This window comes from Mustela lutreola, chromosome 1 (assembly GCF_030435805.1).
Source record: "Mustela lutreola isolate mMusLut2 chromosome 1, mMusLut2.pri, whole genome shotgun sequence".
NCBI classification, from domain to species: Eukaryota; Metazoa; Chordata; class Mammalia; order Carnivora; family Mustelidae; genus Mustela; species Mustela lutreola.
This window is the reverse complement of record NC_081290.1, coordinates 125,393,348-125,409,192: the sequence shown is the minus strand read 5'-3', so window position 1 is coordinate 125,409,192 and position 15,845 is coordinate 125,393,348. Positions and strand designations below refer to the sequence as shown.

The 15,845-nt window shown below is 41.6% G+C and overlaps 1 protein-coding gene across 7 annotated transcripts in view; it reads right to left on the bottom strand.

Moving 5' to 3' along the window:
• Window positions 1-220: 220 nt before the first annotated feature.
• The window catches only part of LRAT (lecithin retinol acyltransferase), a 134,697-nt gene continuing 119,072 nt past the window's right edge, over window positions 221-15,845 (bottom strand). For 3 of the 7 annotated variants that reach the window (XM_059173633.1, XM_059173609.1, XM_059173624.1), the window contains 4 exons: window positions 15,195-15,300; window positions 9,990-10,169; window positions 7,962-8,502; window positions 221-4,187 (listed from right to left, as the gene is read on the bottom strand). In XM_059173633.1, the coding sequence (XP_059029616.1) occupies window positions 4,035-4,187; window positions 7,962-8,501 (693 nt within the window). In that variant the 5' untranslated portion in view covers window position 8,502; window positions 9,990-10,169; window positions 15,195-15,300 and the 3' untranslated portion in view covers window positions 221-4,034. Of the gene's footprint in view, window positions 4,188-7,961; window positions 9,905-9,989; window positions 11,456-15,194; window positions 15,301-15,845 lie in introns of those variants that run through there. The other 4 variants (XM_059173613.1, XM_059173642.1, XM_059173653.1 and 1 more) reach the window with 4 other exon arrangements.

The following is a 15,845-nucleotide window of genomic DNA, read 5'->3' as shown; positions in this document are numbered from 1 at the left end:
GTTGTTATTTAATATACACAGAAACTTTTTCTACATAATCAAGATCGGCTTCCCGATGTGGATAACATAAATCATATCAATCTGGAAGCATATCCCCATAGTTATAATTTCAAATATGTAAAGCCAATTATGTTCAGTAAAGGAAGCCTTGAAAGACAAAATTCTCAGGCTACCATGCTCAGAAAAACATTTATGTGTATCAAATTCAAAGACAAGAGAGGACAGCATATACAATTGATTTTATTTCATATACATATAAACCAAATATAAAACTAGTTGAGCTAACAGATATAGGTTAGATAAAATTCTCTAAACAGATTATATAAAACATAATATTGGCAATCATCATTTCTTATATGCTTCTCATCTATCACAAAATTTTGCCATTGGCGTAATTGTGTTATCACTGGAAAACTCCTTTCAGCAGTAGTATGAAATAGAAATGGAAAAATAAGAAATATATCTCTATTCTGAAAAAAAAAATTAAACAACAAATCTGCACTTCTTTGCTTGTCCTTGCAAAGACACAGAACTAGCAGAATAAAGTTCTGAAATATCCAAAATACATACAGTTACCACATGAAGTTCTATTTCAGGAACAGATTTTTTGGCAGGAAGGGATGCATGACTCCTCCCTGACACTCCACAAACAGTTACTCATGAGTCAAATAGAAGGATTTGGCTCCTCTGCTGACAGTTTCTTGACATGTTTGCTCCCCACCCTCACAATTACAGGCCCTGATTTGAGAGATTAGGGACCATAACTAGTCTCCTAAGAGAGTCCTTTGTCCTGTCTTGCCCCATGCTCCCTCCTTCCTCTATACTTTTGGGAATTACCTTGCTGAATTCAAACCTCCACTGCCTGTTCATAAAATCCAAACTTCTTGGTCTGCACAAAACTTGTACCCACCTAATCTTTGCTCTCTTTTTCCAACACCTCTCCTCATCAGCCTTGCTCTACGCTAGCCTGTGAACCACGTGCCTATGCCTGACTGCCCCATGCAGTTCTATGCTTTAGTCAATGAACAGTTGAGTGCCTCCCACTTGGGTGCTAGGCAAGGAATGGGCAGTTTTCCTGCATTCGCTCATACTGTTCCTGCTACGTAGAATGCCCTACCCAAATCTCTCCCCTTGGAAAACATCCCGTTTCCAAGTCCTAGTACACATCCCTATAATTTTGGCCCTATTGGTTAAAACTAACCAGGTCATTTTCTGTGCTTTAAACCAGCTCTATTACAGACGTACTGCTTCTGTGTCAATGAGGCCCTAAACTTTGAGGTCCACGTCTGCTTCTTTTCATTCTTATTACCTGCCAAGTACTGGAGACATTATTTCATCTTAGCCCCAGCTAGTTCTTTGGCCTTCATCTACATATGGCAACAAAACAAGCACCAAAAAGCTGCCTTAGACACTACTTACCATTTCACAAGTTAGAAGGGAAATTTAGAACTGTAAGGGACTTGCAGAATCCTAAGGATGAATCTTAAGTAATGAAGCCCAGAGACATTCATCAGAGACACAGGAATGGCTCAGTTTCTTCCACAACCACAAATCAGGGATCTGTGCTGCTTCTACCTTGTTAAGCAACTCATCAAACTGAGCACACCAAAACTTTCCTCTGTCCTAAGTTCAATAGATTCTAGTGTTGTGGGGTACCGGATAAACGCTTCTTCCCAGTTTCCTCTTCCTGTAAATAGCAGAACACATCAGTGTGATAAAATCACCTCATACTACTTCTCAGCCTAATGCTAGCATTGCCTACTTCTGATTTCTCTGAACTTTGGGGAGATTTAAATGCTTCTTCCCCTGTATTCCCTGAGCACTGTATATACTCTGATATGGGTAGTTCAAATGTAATATTAATTCTAGACCCTGAAATTACAACAGGTCAGTGCCTGGCATATAATGAGCACTCAAATGAATGAGGAACTGGATCTTACTTTAAGCATATGAAGTAAGACTAATTATGTTAATTCTAACCTTAATACTTCCCTTAGCATTTAATAAGGGATTATTATCTGTGAACACAGATTTAACATCAGGCAGTGGGTTTTGCTACCTGACATACTGAAGTCTGCAAAAAAGCAGGACACCATATGTTTAAAAAATTTTAACATTTAACATTATTTAGCAGGACACCATATGTTTAAAAAATCAATTTATTTAAACAGTTGCTACAAAGGTAATATACAGTCAGGGAAAAACCACTAATACAAGGGAGTTCTCATAGTGGTTGCTTTCATGTACACATACTTAAGATAAATTTAAGTTGTTGGAATAGGCCCAGATAACCTTTATTCTGTGGTGTTGCCATTTCGTGTTTTGACTATTTAAAACATTTTAAGTTATTAAACACAAAGTTTAATTATTTTTTTTAATTATTTATTTTACAGAGAGAGAGAGATCACAAGTAGGCAGAGAGGCAGGCAGAGAGAGAGGGGGAAGCAGGCTCCCCGCCGAGCAGAGAGCCCGAGGCGGGACTCAATCCCAGGACCCTGAGATCATGACCTGAGCCGGAGGCAGAGGCTTAACCTACTGAGCCACCCAGGTGCCCCGAAGTTTAATTATTATTAAACTCCAACTGAATTTGTTGTAAATTAGTGGTAGTAAAACAACAGTTACACTAAAATCTGCTCTTAAATTTGTTCTGATTAGATCACTGAGTAACCGACTCAACTTCCCCATATCACTCATAATGTGACTCATTATCTTGTGATTCTTGATAGCTTAAAAAGCAATTTTAATACTTGAAATGCAAGTCTAGCTTGTGGCCTAATTTTTATAATTTGGTAATTCTACAAAGTATTTGAATGCTGTCTTTAACAGTGCTACATCTCAACCGTGATATTAAGACAGCCTCAGTGTAATCGATTTACACACCTGGTGACACTGACACTCAGAAATTACTTCTAACAGTAATTTCCTTGGGGCATCCTTCTTTAAAGGATGGAAACTACACTTTGCAATGAAATTAATAAATCTGTTAGAAGACAAATCTGAGGACTTTTAAAAATTATACAATACATTAGTAAGTGCTTTAAAAGGTAAACCATCCAATGACATATATGAAAGTTATACTGTGGATGCAAGGTCTAAGAAAACAGACTAAACTTGTTTTTACATCACTTCTACAAATGCTCTCTGGCAACCACACTGTATTATAAAGCAATCAAGAATGTTTGTCTCTCATCAGTCTGTGTAAATGTGTACATTTGCATATTTAATTGGCACATACACTCTCTAAGTATCCAAATTACTTCAATCCTGTATCTTTTTACCTCTCAGAGTGGTTTAATATCACCACAGTGACACATAAAAGGAAAAAAAAATAACAAATGTCAAGTTTCTGGGTAAGTAAATCCAAATCAAATTGTTCAACTGATGCTATACTAGCTTATTTCTGCAGGAAAACATAGGTTTCTATAGTTCTAGTAAGTTACTTTATCATTAAACTCCAACTTTACAACATGGTTTCAAGTAATAAAAATACTTTTGACTTATTGGGAATTATATATAATACATGAAAAAAAAGATTATGTTTTTTTGTTTTTTTGTTTTTTGTTTTTTTTTTACCATCACCAAACATGTTTTCATCTGAACAAGGGAAATTCTTTTAGTTTAATGTAAGGTTTTCGATGAAACAGAATAAATTTACAATGAAGTTAGTGGGCTCATTCAGTAAGTCTTCTAATCTTCAAATTCAGGCCTAATGGAGAACCATGATTACAGGAGAAAAAATAATCTCCTGTGGCCATCATCTTACTGGCTGGTTCCCTTGGAAGGATGACTTCTATCACAATTTGCCATGTTTCCAAGATCTGCACAGGGCTTTAAAATGGAACTGCCTGAAGATTGAGAAAGCCTTTGTTCTTGGGCTTACACAGTAAGCACTTTGCATGATTCTTAGTCACATTTTTATCCAGAACACAGTGTTATAGGTCACATTTTTCTAGACGATGCATATACTGACTTGTGCTCTATAAATATAAACATATTTACACACAGAATACACACACTGACACGGGGATATGAAGTTAGCCAGCCATCCATAAGAAGAATGGGATAAAAATTGCAGGAAGGGTAGTATACGACGCCAAGCCCAGACAGAATATAGATGCCAATCCCAAGACTGCCGAAGCGAGAACACTTCTCTGATCACGGATAATTATCTTCACATTCTCACAGAACTAGAAAATAAAATTTAAGAATATTAGAAAAGGGGCTGAACCTAAGAAGAATCACCTATACCAAATAGTAAAGCATAATTTTCTCACCTATTTTTCTGTCTAACAGAAAAACTAGAATTGCTCTTAATGACTTTGGAAAAGTATTTAAGATGTGAGTAGTTCAGTTTCTTGGTTCCACATCCCATAAGTGACTGAAATGATGCTTCAGGCAACGAGGTTCATAATGACAATTTCTAAATACAGAATTTTTATAGAAAACTACAGTAACCATATAAAAGTTATTTGGGATTAAAGATTAAAATTTTAAATTGCCTTTCAATAACAATAACATATTCTAAAACTACATAAGCATAGGAATCTCTAATCTTGAGTGATAAAATTTAGTTTATTATTATTGGTGAATTCAATTCCTACAACTCACATTTGAAAATTTGATGATACCAGTGAAAATGTTCTTCATAAATCTCAAAATCTAAAGGCATAGAAAGTCTAATTTTTTTGGTCATATCCCATTCCCTGAGTAAATTAAATTCAATCAATTATGTGACATAAAATTGGCTGCTGGAGATAAATAAATGCCTCTGAGGAAACCATTCTTCTAATATGTGAAATTGTTTTTCTTTAAAAATTTAATGCACTCAGAAATGATGGCTTATGTTTGAGTCCTGGCTCAACTCTTGTTAGCTCCAGTAAATCTCATGTAAATCATTTAACTTGTCCAGACTACCCTCTTCTCCTCCATGGGAATAAGGAGGTTGTTGTGAGGATCAAATGAGATCTTTAATGCAAAAGTACTCTGTATTCTTCTACATGCTGCATAAATGTAAGGCATTATGGTGATTATTATTACTGCTACATCTGTTGACAATTATCTCTACCTCATCACTGTCTGGGCAAAATTTATCAATGAACTGATTTTATGTGTGACTTTCACTACTCATACTAGTTTTAAGCTCCTTTTCTAGACATGACATTGTATATGTTTTGAGGGTGTCCTATACAGTCCTGGACAGCTAGGTTTCTAAGTTCTTAATGGACAGACTATACAAGCCCAATATATTTTAATGCGCTACCTTGACTATAAGGTTGCCTCTATCCATACTTTTATACAAATACAAATACGAAACTTCCTGTTAGTTATCCAGATGCTGTTTTTCTTACATGTCAAACAGATGATTTGTCTCTTTCTGCTGAACAAAAACACTGACCCCAAATAAACAATCTTAAAGTGGTGAGGATCAAACTAAATGAAGTTTTCAGGACAATGGGAAAAGTGCTTGGCAAATAATGGGAAGATATGCATTTAGGTAAATGAGTAAGCTGTCTCCATACAGTTATGTCCTTTTGTCTTTTTCCCCAGTAATTGTTAATTAAGGAAAACAGGGAATCATTGTGGACTCCTTTCCCCAAAAGCAGATTTTTCCCAAGGAGTGTCTTATTTCTATGTCCTGTTCTTGTTCACTTGGCCATTAGCTCAGAATGCATCTCTAGTCTAGTGTTGCTCAACAGGAGGAAATGTCCTGCATTGCTGGAAGGTGTGAAGAAGCCTGTAGGGGCACTTTCTGAGCACTGAGACCCCCCAAATTAAAAGGGGTATTTGCGTTAATTTTTTAACAATGAAAAGCATGACCAGCAATTAAAAAGAAGAAGAAGAAGAAGAAGAGTTGAAAAAGCATAAAGCATAGCAATAGTTACTAAAGGGCTTTATAGTTTCCAAAATACTGAAATTGTTAATAGTAATATAAAACTCCCTTAATTTTATGATTTCTACACTTGTTTAAAGAGCTTCATGCTACAAAAAAGCAAAATGTTTTCTTCCAATTTATTTTCCAATTAGTTGCAGTGCTTTCATGAGGGAAAGTGCTCTTCAGAGTGTTTATAAACTCACACTTAACTAAGAGACAACTTACAACTCTCAGTGTTATGCTTACAGTTGTCTACATAGATGGAGAACCCAGCAATCAGACCCTGCATCAAGTAATCCCTTACATCTCTGAAAAGAAGAAACCAGTCCTCCTTCAGTATTAATGACCTACTTCTCTCAAGGCATGTTCAAAAAAACAGTTCTTAGAATTGGAAAATTTGGGATGGGTTTGTTTTTTTTTTTTTTTTCCCCAGGAAATCTACTCTGGCCAAATTGTTTGTTACACCATTCAAAGTGGAGACAAAAACTCCGTTTCACAAGAGGTGCTATGCAGCAACAGCAATTAAAACACTTCTTTACTTCTGTAAAACCTTACAAAGTTTCCAAAGATGAAAAACGACTCCAGCTAGTTATTTATGCACACTAAATATTTTACTACCTCAAAAAAAGCACTTTTTTTTTTTTTTGGTCAAAATATAGAATACAGTGCTATATGTGTTCCATGAAAGGGTAACTCCTAATTACTGGATAGAAATACTGTTTTTCCTTAGAGAAATAATTTGCTTGGTTCCTAAGTAAATCTGGCGTGTTTCCTTTTGTACACTTTTGGAGCCACTGTTTGCAAATGTAGTGAAGTTCATTTCTAATCAGGCCTGGTCTGGGGCTGTGATTCTTAAATCATTGCACACTGCTCTAACTATATTTTTATTTTACTTAGAAAAGAATTCCTAGCTTGAGTCTGGTGTAGCTCTATAAATAATCTATCAAGAGTTTCATAGACCAATGTATAAAAAGCATAGAATTTGTATGTTCTGCCACAGATGAAAGAAAGATTTCTCCATATGGTCAAAAAATTCATCAAGATGTGGAGCAATACAAAATCAGTTGCATGGACTCATTCTTTTGGTCCACAAAGTATCTAAACATGAAGGCTAAAATGTGAAGCTCATTAGGTGATGGCCCAGGTTTCACTTAAGAGTGAACATTAACAATAAACTCTTTAACAACTACAGCAAAGACTGAGAAAGCATCTAATTGCAAAAGCAGTTACAGGCTTAGAAAGTCAACTATCTTTAAGTTAAGAGGTTTCAAAAGGAAATAAAAAATCCATCTCCTCCACCCCTTTGGATTTGTAATTTAATCATCGTCAATGCTAATACTGGTTTTATTTTTAAGTGCCCATTAAAATTACAACATTGAATGGACCTTCTTGAAAACCAATTGTTTTGATCTTTGAGGAATCCATAAACAATCCCACCTTTGGAGCTAAGGGTTGAAGGATGCCTAACAATGAGGAAGTCTAGATGGGGATTAAAGCTTTCAAGGAAAAGAATTCAGAATACCAAGGAAATAAATTCTCTGAAGCCAGACACAAGAATAAGGGATCTACCAGGGAGGTCTTCCTACTGGGAATTATGATAGTTTATATTAAGCAAAGGGAATTCACTGTGCAGCTTAAAGACGGAGAAACCTGCATATTTCCTTAATTTTAAAGGCACAACAATTTGTACACAGGGTTATAGATAAAATACAAACGATGAACGCCTTTCTTCGATTGCAATTCTTGGGAAAATTTGCAAGCACAAAACGACAGATTTTCTCTCACCCCCCCCCCCCATCTCTGACCTGCCCTTTTGTCATTTCGACGACGCTGGATGGACACCCTGAGGACCTCTGCAACAATGCGTAGATTTAGAATCGCTGCCAGCGGGACCGTATTTCCACACTTTTTAACAGCGCATTTTGAGGTTACCTTGCAAGGGACAACGCTATTTATTTACTTGGCCTCCTTCAGGAACACCAGAGACCGTTACTCATTCTAGAACTCAATCCCTGATCCCAGAGCCTAGAAAAAAGTTAGAGATGGAAAAGGGGTCCCCACCGAACCCACGGGCGAGTCACACGTGTACCTTGTCCGCCTGGGGGCTGATCGGGGTGCCGAATCTGCAGTAGGTTACGAAGTGCTCACAGTTGTTCCAAAGTAGGCTGTAGGGAGTCATGCCCAGCAGCTTCTCGGCCCTTTGCGCCACCTCTTCGTTGAGCAGCGCCTTCTTCTTGAGGGACTTGTCCAGGTGATTGACCAGGATGTCGGCTCCGTAGGCGAAGTCCTCCACTGTGTCCACGCGGATGCTGGCTACTCTGCCAATGACGCCCAGAATGAGACGCTTATTGGAGACCACCTTCTGCGTGAGCCCCTTGTCGCTGGTCAGGGCCAACAGGATGTCGGGCATCATGTGGGCAACACGGTTGTCGCCCAGGTAGATGCCGTAGTGGGTTAGGTGGGTCCGGGGCACTTCCAGCACGTCGCCGCGGCGGAAAGAGCTGATCTCATAGAAATTATTCCTCGCCTTGTCTTCGGCCGGGGTGCCCGAACTGAAGAGCTTAAAGTTGGAGATGAGGAGCAGCTTCTCCAGCAATTGGGACAGCGCCTCCAGCATCGGGTTCTTCATCCTGCAGGGGAAAGGCTGCGTTGTGGGGGGACCGCAGCCGGTCGCGCACGGGCCGGGGTAGGTGAGCTCGCCAGCCTGGGGCGCTGCGCTGACGCTCACCTGCAGGCCAGCGGCCCAGTGCGCGGAGGACTGCAGCTGCCTTGAAGGGGGAGCGAAAAGAAAAGGAGAGAATCCTGGAGACTGGCTTGGCCGCCCCGCCCTGAGGACTGAGAAGAATGAGGACCTGATCGCGGCAGACCGCGGGGACAGTGGGACCGGCGCTGAGAGCAACAATCCACGAAACCCACCTGGGGACCGTGCCGGGGCGCAGGGCCGCGCGCGGAGCTCTGGGCTGAAGCCTTCTCTGAGACCTTTTATCCCAGTCATGGGGGCGGGGCCGAACGCCGTCACAGACCCTACGACAGCGCTGATTGGGCCCAGGCTACCAGCGCAGCTCGCCGCGAGGGGCGCGCGGGTTCTTTGGAAGGGGGCTGGCGGCCCCCCGGGTGCGGTGTTCTTCCTGGAGACCCGATTCCAGATGCAGGTTCCCCCTTAGCACTCGCGACCCAACCTCTTGCATCCTCTAAGCGGTCGTTTAGAGCAGTGGCGGAGGCACTGCAGGGCAAAAGTTTCTGCACCTGTCTGGATTGGGCGTATTCTGGGCACTTCGAGAAAGTTTTCGGTGGAAGAGTCCCCTCTGGCGAGATTTCTGAGCCGAACCACCTCCCTCTAAAGGGTTGGATACCCAGAGACCTCGGCTTACTAAAGTGTTTGCATTTCCTCTTAGAAGCGTGCGCCTCTCCAAAGCATGCGGAATCCTTCCTAAATTCCCCGGAGACCTAGCCCCACGCGCCGCGGGTCTTCGTCCTCCCTTTTATATGCCCGAATCCTTTTTGCTCTCAGTTGGCGCGCGGGTCGCCTAGAGACCCGCGAGTCCAGATCCCGCGCTCTGGCGATTGGAACCCAAGGGGCCTCTGTGCTCGGACGCACCAGTGACCGTTGAGCGCGCGGCTCTCAACGGTCAACAGAAAAACGGCGAAGCCCCCAACGACCGCCTGGAAAGCCAGATTCATATCAAGTTTATTCCTCCGACCTCAGAGTCAGATGGACCCTGTGTGGTTTCACCCAACAAGACCTTGCCGCTTTCAAAGCGCAGCCGCCGGGAGTGGGCAAAGTACGGATGCGGCACTGCTTTCCTTGCCAGAGCGCCTGCAGCGTGACCCAGGCGCAACCGGTAGGGTGGTCCGCTGGAGCAGCCGGATGAGGGAGCTGTAGACGCGAAGTCCGCGCCAGGCTCCGCACCCGGAGTCCCAACCCTGCTCGGAGTTCGGTGCTAGTGCATTATGTAAATGCTTAAATTCCGCAGACAAAGGCCACAATAGAGAGCCTCGGTTGGCTCCACAAAGCTGCCCAATTCGCGGCTAATAGGTTTTTTCTGAAAGCAGATTCTCCGCTCGCCTGGGGGAGGAGGCTGGCTGTGGATGATGGATGAAGGGCCATTCATCTTACCTGGAAGATGAAGGGGACCATGGAGACCAGGCGGGGAGGAGGCAGTCTCCTCTAATTATCCTCGGAGGTCCGGCCTTTTCTCCCACCCCGGGTCTGCCATCAGCGTTCTGCCCCAGTCGTCCCGTTTGCCGGTGACTTTTTTGTTCATTTTTGCAAATGATCCCGAATCACATTAGAGTTCTAGCAAAGAGAAGAAAACTCCATTTCCCACAACCGAATCGAAAGCAGACGATGGAGAAGGGGAGACAGGCAGTGCAATGAAAGTTTAAATCGTTTATTTCCCCAGCCTGCCCCCCAAAATTTAAAGCGCAGAAGTACGCAGCTGCCAAAATTAATCAAACACCCGCGCGCGTGGGCGTTTGTTAGCTTCCAGCCGCACACCAGTTCAGCCGCTGGATTTTAAAATCTGGGGAGTCTGTGGAAATTCTTAAAAATCTGATCCGGATCTCGGCGCACACGTTAAACTGCAGATCGCACGTCTGAACACTCTAGTCTGGTACAGTTTTAAGAAAGCGTAGATGCCGGAACCTCCAGTGTCAGGAGCCAAACGGCTGGGGGAGATCAAAGGGGACTTAGTAATTAGCGATTTCCGTCTCTGGTGGTCACTAATGCGGATTATTAACGCCTACGACTGACTCCACCTGGGAAATTTGCGCAGACAAAAGTACGGAGAACTACAGAGAACTCTTTCAGAGCAAAAAATATTAGGGAGAAATCACCTCGAGACCTTCAACAGCCTCATCCCCAAGGGGTTTTGTTAAAGATACGCAGTGCCAAGCTGATTTGCGTTTCCCCTGCCCCGCCTGAGGAAATTCGGCCCTGGGTAACCCAAAGGAGGCTGCAGCACATTTCCATTTGCCGTGTTTTTGAAGTCTTCTGAGACCTCTTAAGCGGGGAGTGGTTAGGGAAGATTGGGCAGCTTCTCAACTGAAAAAATGCAGCGTCCTCCAATGAGCTCTTGAGGGCTCAACTGATTTGCCCTCCCCATGGTAACCCTACTTTACAAAAGGCAACTCTCAACGTTCTTAGGCTTGTATATTATTTTTTGTGGCTGAGCAGTCAGTTCCTGATTGCTCCCTTAGAGGCACACTTCAAAAATGTGTTTATATGCTAATAGTCACACTCCCACTAATAGACTGCATCAATATTAGCTAAACTGGGAAGGGAAAATGCTGTTAGAAGGAAAGGCCCACGAAAAATCTGATGTTTGAAATTTCTCCTTGGGGGTGCCTGAGTGGCACAGTCTGTTAGGCATGGGACTCTTGGTTTCTGCTGAGGTTGTTGGGTCCTGAGATCCAACCCCAGTGTGGGATCTGCTTAAGGCTCTTTCTCTGCCCCTCCCCAGCCCCGCACTGTCTCGGTCTTTCTAAAATAAATAAATACATCCTTTAAAAAAAAATTTCTCCTTCCTTAAACCAGAAATCATTCACTTAGAACAAGGAGCATCCCCATGGGTTGCTAGAAAAATCTCTTGTTTTCCGGATTGTATGAAAGTCAGCTACTTTCAACAAGTCTCCATGTGCAAATGCCTTGAATGCATTCAAATGGGTCACCAGGTCTGGCCTGGGAATTCTAAAAGAGCTGAGGCTTCCCAGGTCAACATACAGACTTCAATGAAAGGTTCAGGAACTCTGGCCTCAGTTACCACTTCCTTATCCTCCCAGTAGAGAGTGAGAACAACCCCACCTGTAGTTCTCAAGGCTGGGCCCGTTTCTCCCAGCGGTACAGGCCAAGACTGTGCTGGGTTTCTGTGCAAAAGGGGTTGAAATCGGGCCTCATAAAGCCCACCGAACTTGTGGGCTTCATCTTGGTACCCTTGGGTTCCTGGGAGCCCATCATGGGTCCCAGGAGAAAGAGGTCCCACTCTCAGAGACAAGGTGCAGAGTCCAGTGGAAATGTGGAAGGCTAACAGATTTCCTGCCTACAAACTTCTAGCATCTGGAGCCTCCTTGTTCCTCAGAGAAGTCTTTAGAGTAGACAATAGGATCACAAAATTCTGTGCTTCCTATGTGCTGGGCTCTGAAGTGAGCTTTTTCTCACTTCATCCTCATTACCCTGTGAATTATCATCTTCATTTTACACAGGAAGAAAGGCTTGTAATTTTGCTTCCTTCACTGTGTTGGTATGGATCAGGACTCATCTACAGGTTTCTTTGCCCCCAGGTCCATCACCACTGGGGAAGGACTGACCTTCCATCAGTTTGTTCACCTGTCATCCATTCATTTATTAAGTACCTGTTGTGCGGGTGGTGTTTATGCTTGCCTTGGAAATTCAATGAAATACCTAACCCTAAACTTAGATCCCATGGTTTTTCTTTTTAATTTGGACTTCATTTCCCTGCTTCTCTAGTGCCATGGGGGTTTAATTTTTAGCATCAGTTGTTTTCCTGTACTGGTGAGGAAGGTCTGATGAAGATTCTGATTAATAGTCTTCCCTCACCAGGAAGGCCCTAGCACTTGAGAGGCCATGTAGTTCCACGTCCTTAGACATAGGTGTTCAGGGTTTTGTTCAGGGGCATGGGCTCAGAAGCAGAACCTAGTTGATCCCAGACTTCTCACCTCTTACACCTTCTTTCCCCTGGTCCCTAAGCCTGGTGAATTTGGTTTTCTAAACTTCATGCATCAAAATTATTGCCCTTCTTTAGCATGATTTTGTTGTTGTTAGATTTTTAACATTATTAAATTTGGGGACACATAAATAATGATAATCCTACCATTTGTTTTTCTTCTGAGCTATCCTTCTGCCTTGATTTTACTTACAAATGCTCAGGTCTGGCCCCATGAACACGGAAGCCCTAACTGGTTAATTCTAAGGGAGTGGGGAGAATAAAGGCTTTGTGCACTTTCCTCTGGAAGTGGGGGGGGGGGGGAGGACACGGACAGATTCCTTTTCATGGAGATTCCACACTCAGTGCTACCTAACTAGAGTGTTAGTAATCAATTACCTCCTGGGAGGAAGACTTCCTTCCCCCAGCTTCCTTCCTGGTTGGCCAGCACCTTAGTATGAGGGCCTCAGACCTGCCTATTGTCTTTAGAAAGATTAAAGGCTTCAGTTCCAGCCAGAGAGGATTTAGGGGTTTTGTTGTTGTTGTTGTTGTTGTTGTTTACTTGTTTTTTTGTTTTGCTAACCATAAAATAAGAAGATTGATCAAAAAACCAAGAATGTGTATTTAATATCAAGAATCAGGACTCAAGTAAGTAATCTTCATATAAATGAATACCAGATTGAGGCAGCTGTGACATGGAGGAAGGAGGCAAAAATCCCAAGTTTAGGCCTTATAGTGCCATTTACAGCTAAATGAATTCAGACAAGTCACTTGTCATCTCTGAGCCTCAATGTCATCTTTCTAAAATAATATTTCAAAGGGATGCTTGGAGGATTAAACACTGTATCACAATACCAACATTCATAACATAACGTGTTGTCTATCATATGATTTGCATTATTCTTCAGAGAATCATAGTAAGGCAGGGGTGCTTTTCCTCTTCGCTGTAACAGCACAGCTATCCAAGAACGCAGTGTCGACAAAAGATATGCTTTTGCTCAGAGACCCCTCCTGGGTGAGCAGAAAGTAGGCACATAACTGTTCTGGAGTTGAGTGCAACCACAGAGGGACAGTCAGTAGACAGTGGGCCTAGGGAGAATTACACTGGGGAGATTTGGAAGCTTCCACAGAGCTCTGCTCCTCCAGCTGCTCACCACCAATAAAACCATTTATAATTTATAAGAACAGAGATAAAGGCCAGTCTTTTCTTTGAAGATGACTCCCGAAACATGCAAAACCCCCAGAGGTCCATATTTGAAATGATCAAATGACATAATACCAAGGAATGACTAAAAATTCCAAGATGCCCCACGACATGTAAAACGCATTTCATTTCAAAATACGATAACTGGCAAACTATGTGACTTCTTAGTAACTTCCGCTTGCTTCCTTTCAATTTTAACTTGTCATGGTAAGGCAATAGTAAATATGTAAATATGTAATATGTAATGTAATGTAAACATGTATATGTAAATAGTAAATATGAACATTTGGTGACCCAGATTTGTTAACAAAAGCAAATGTAGCAATAGTCTTTGGTTGCATATTTGAAAGGCAAATAAATATACCACCACTGTATTCATATATAAAATATACAGAGGAATGAGATGTTGCTGTCACCCAAAGAGAACAGTATTGGTGATCACCAGTAATGCTAAGGACTGGGAACAGTGATAAATGCCATGTTATTCACTATATTTCAAAAATTCTTTGTAAATGCATAGACATTCTAAGGATATAGTGACAAGTTACTGAAGGCCAAACTTCCTTAATATCAGGATTAGCTTTAGATGCTCCAATCTGATGCTGTGTGAGATCTGAGACTTCTGGGGCCTAGAAGGCCTCATGTGTGAAGTGTCTTGAGCCAGGTTAGAATGAGATGCTCTCTAAACCCTCCAAGTGTGAATGGTCCTGGGGCTTAGGAAAATCCGATGACCCAGGCCCTTCAGAGAGTCTTCATCATTGTTCTTGGTGAATTTTCACAGGGAGTAATTGCCAGAGAATGAAGATAAATCACTGTCCAGTACTTAGAAAATCTAAGTAGGATTCACAATAACTGCTTTAAACAATGCAATGCCTCATTGAATTTAAAAAAAAAAAAAAAGTGAGAGAAATCACTCCAGTGAAGTAGTCATTCCATAAAAAGGGCAGGAGAGACAGGGCAAAAGTTTGGTAGCAGTTGGTGCTGATAATCACGGGTTCCTTTGATTATGTATGTTTCATTGTATAGAAACTATACACTGCTTCACCAGTATTTTGTAGCCATATATATAATTGGTATGTTCTTGAAAAGAATGATACCTCTTTGATTTCTAAACTGCATTTGGAAGGAAGGAAGTATATCCTTCTGGTATTTTTGTAATTGGACTCTTAGCTCACACTAAAATAAAATTCAGTGTGGTTCAGCTAAAGCTGACTCATACCTAAACAGCTCAAACAACTATTAAAAAGGGAAACTTGATTTTGAAATTGTCACAAACTTCTTAACTGGAAGACGTCCAAGTGGACAGCTCTCTCTTTAAGAACCAGGCTATTTGTGTTCTCTATAGGCAAAAACCTTCATGTTTGAATTAAGTTCACTGATTTTTATCCTGATTGCCCTCTACAGTGACTTCCCATTAAGTTGGATTACTTGCATTTTATTTATACCCATTCTTTACCTGGAAAGCACATGAGTGGAGGGTGCCTGGCTGGCTCAGTCAGTAGAGCGTGTGACTCTTAATCTCTGGGTTCTGAGTTTAAGCCCCATGTTGGATGCAGAGGTCACTTTAAAAAAAGAGAAAAAGCAAATGAGTGGAATTGAACTTGGATCACACAGAATTAACACAGAAAATAAATTCAGTAGCTCTTTCTTTAAAGATGAATTAAAAACCTGTGTAATTGTTTTCATCCAATAGAAATTTAAATCAGAAATCACTGTAATTTTAATGTTCAATTAGTTTTACTTTCAAAAAGAATAAACCAGGATATTTGCCCTTTGGTCATAACTATTTCATGTTCTAACACTTACATTTTTACACTTTCTCTTTTCCTGTTTTTCTTTTAATCTCTATTATTTAATTCTGGAAGGTGCTAATCATGAAGGGAGGGTTCCTGATATTTTTCAGTGGTATCCTTGAAGGGCATCATCCCCATTGGCTCTGACCTTTATGGATCAGATGGCATCCAGAAAATCAGAATCTTAAATGCATCTGGAACCTGGGAATGGAGGCCTGCAGTTGGCATGGGAGTGGCCTGTGAGATGATTTGGTAAGTAACCAAACCAGCCACACTGTGAACCTCAGGATGCCATGTCAGTCAGCAGGCTATAC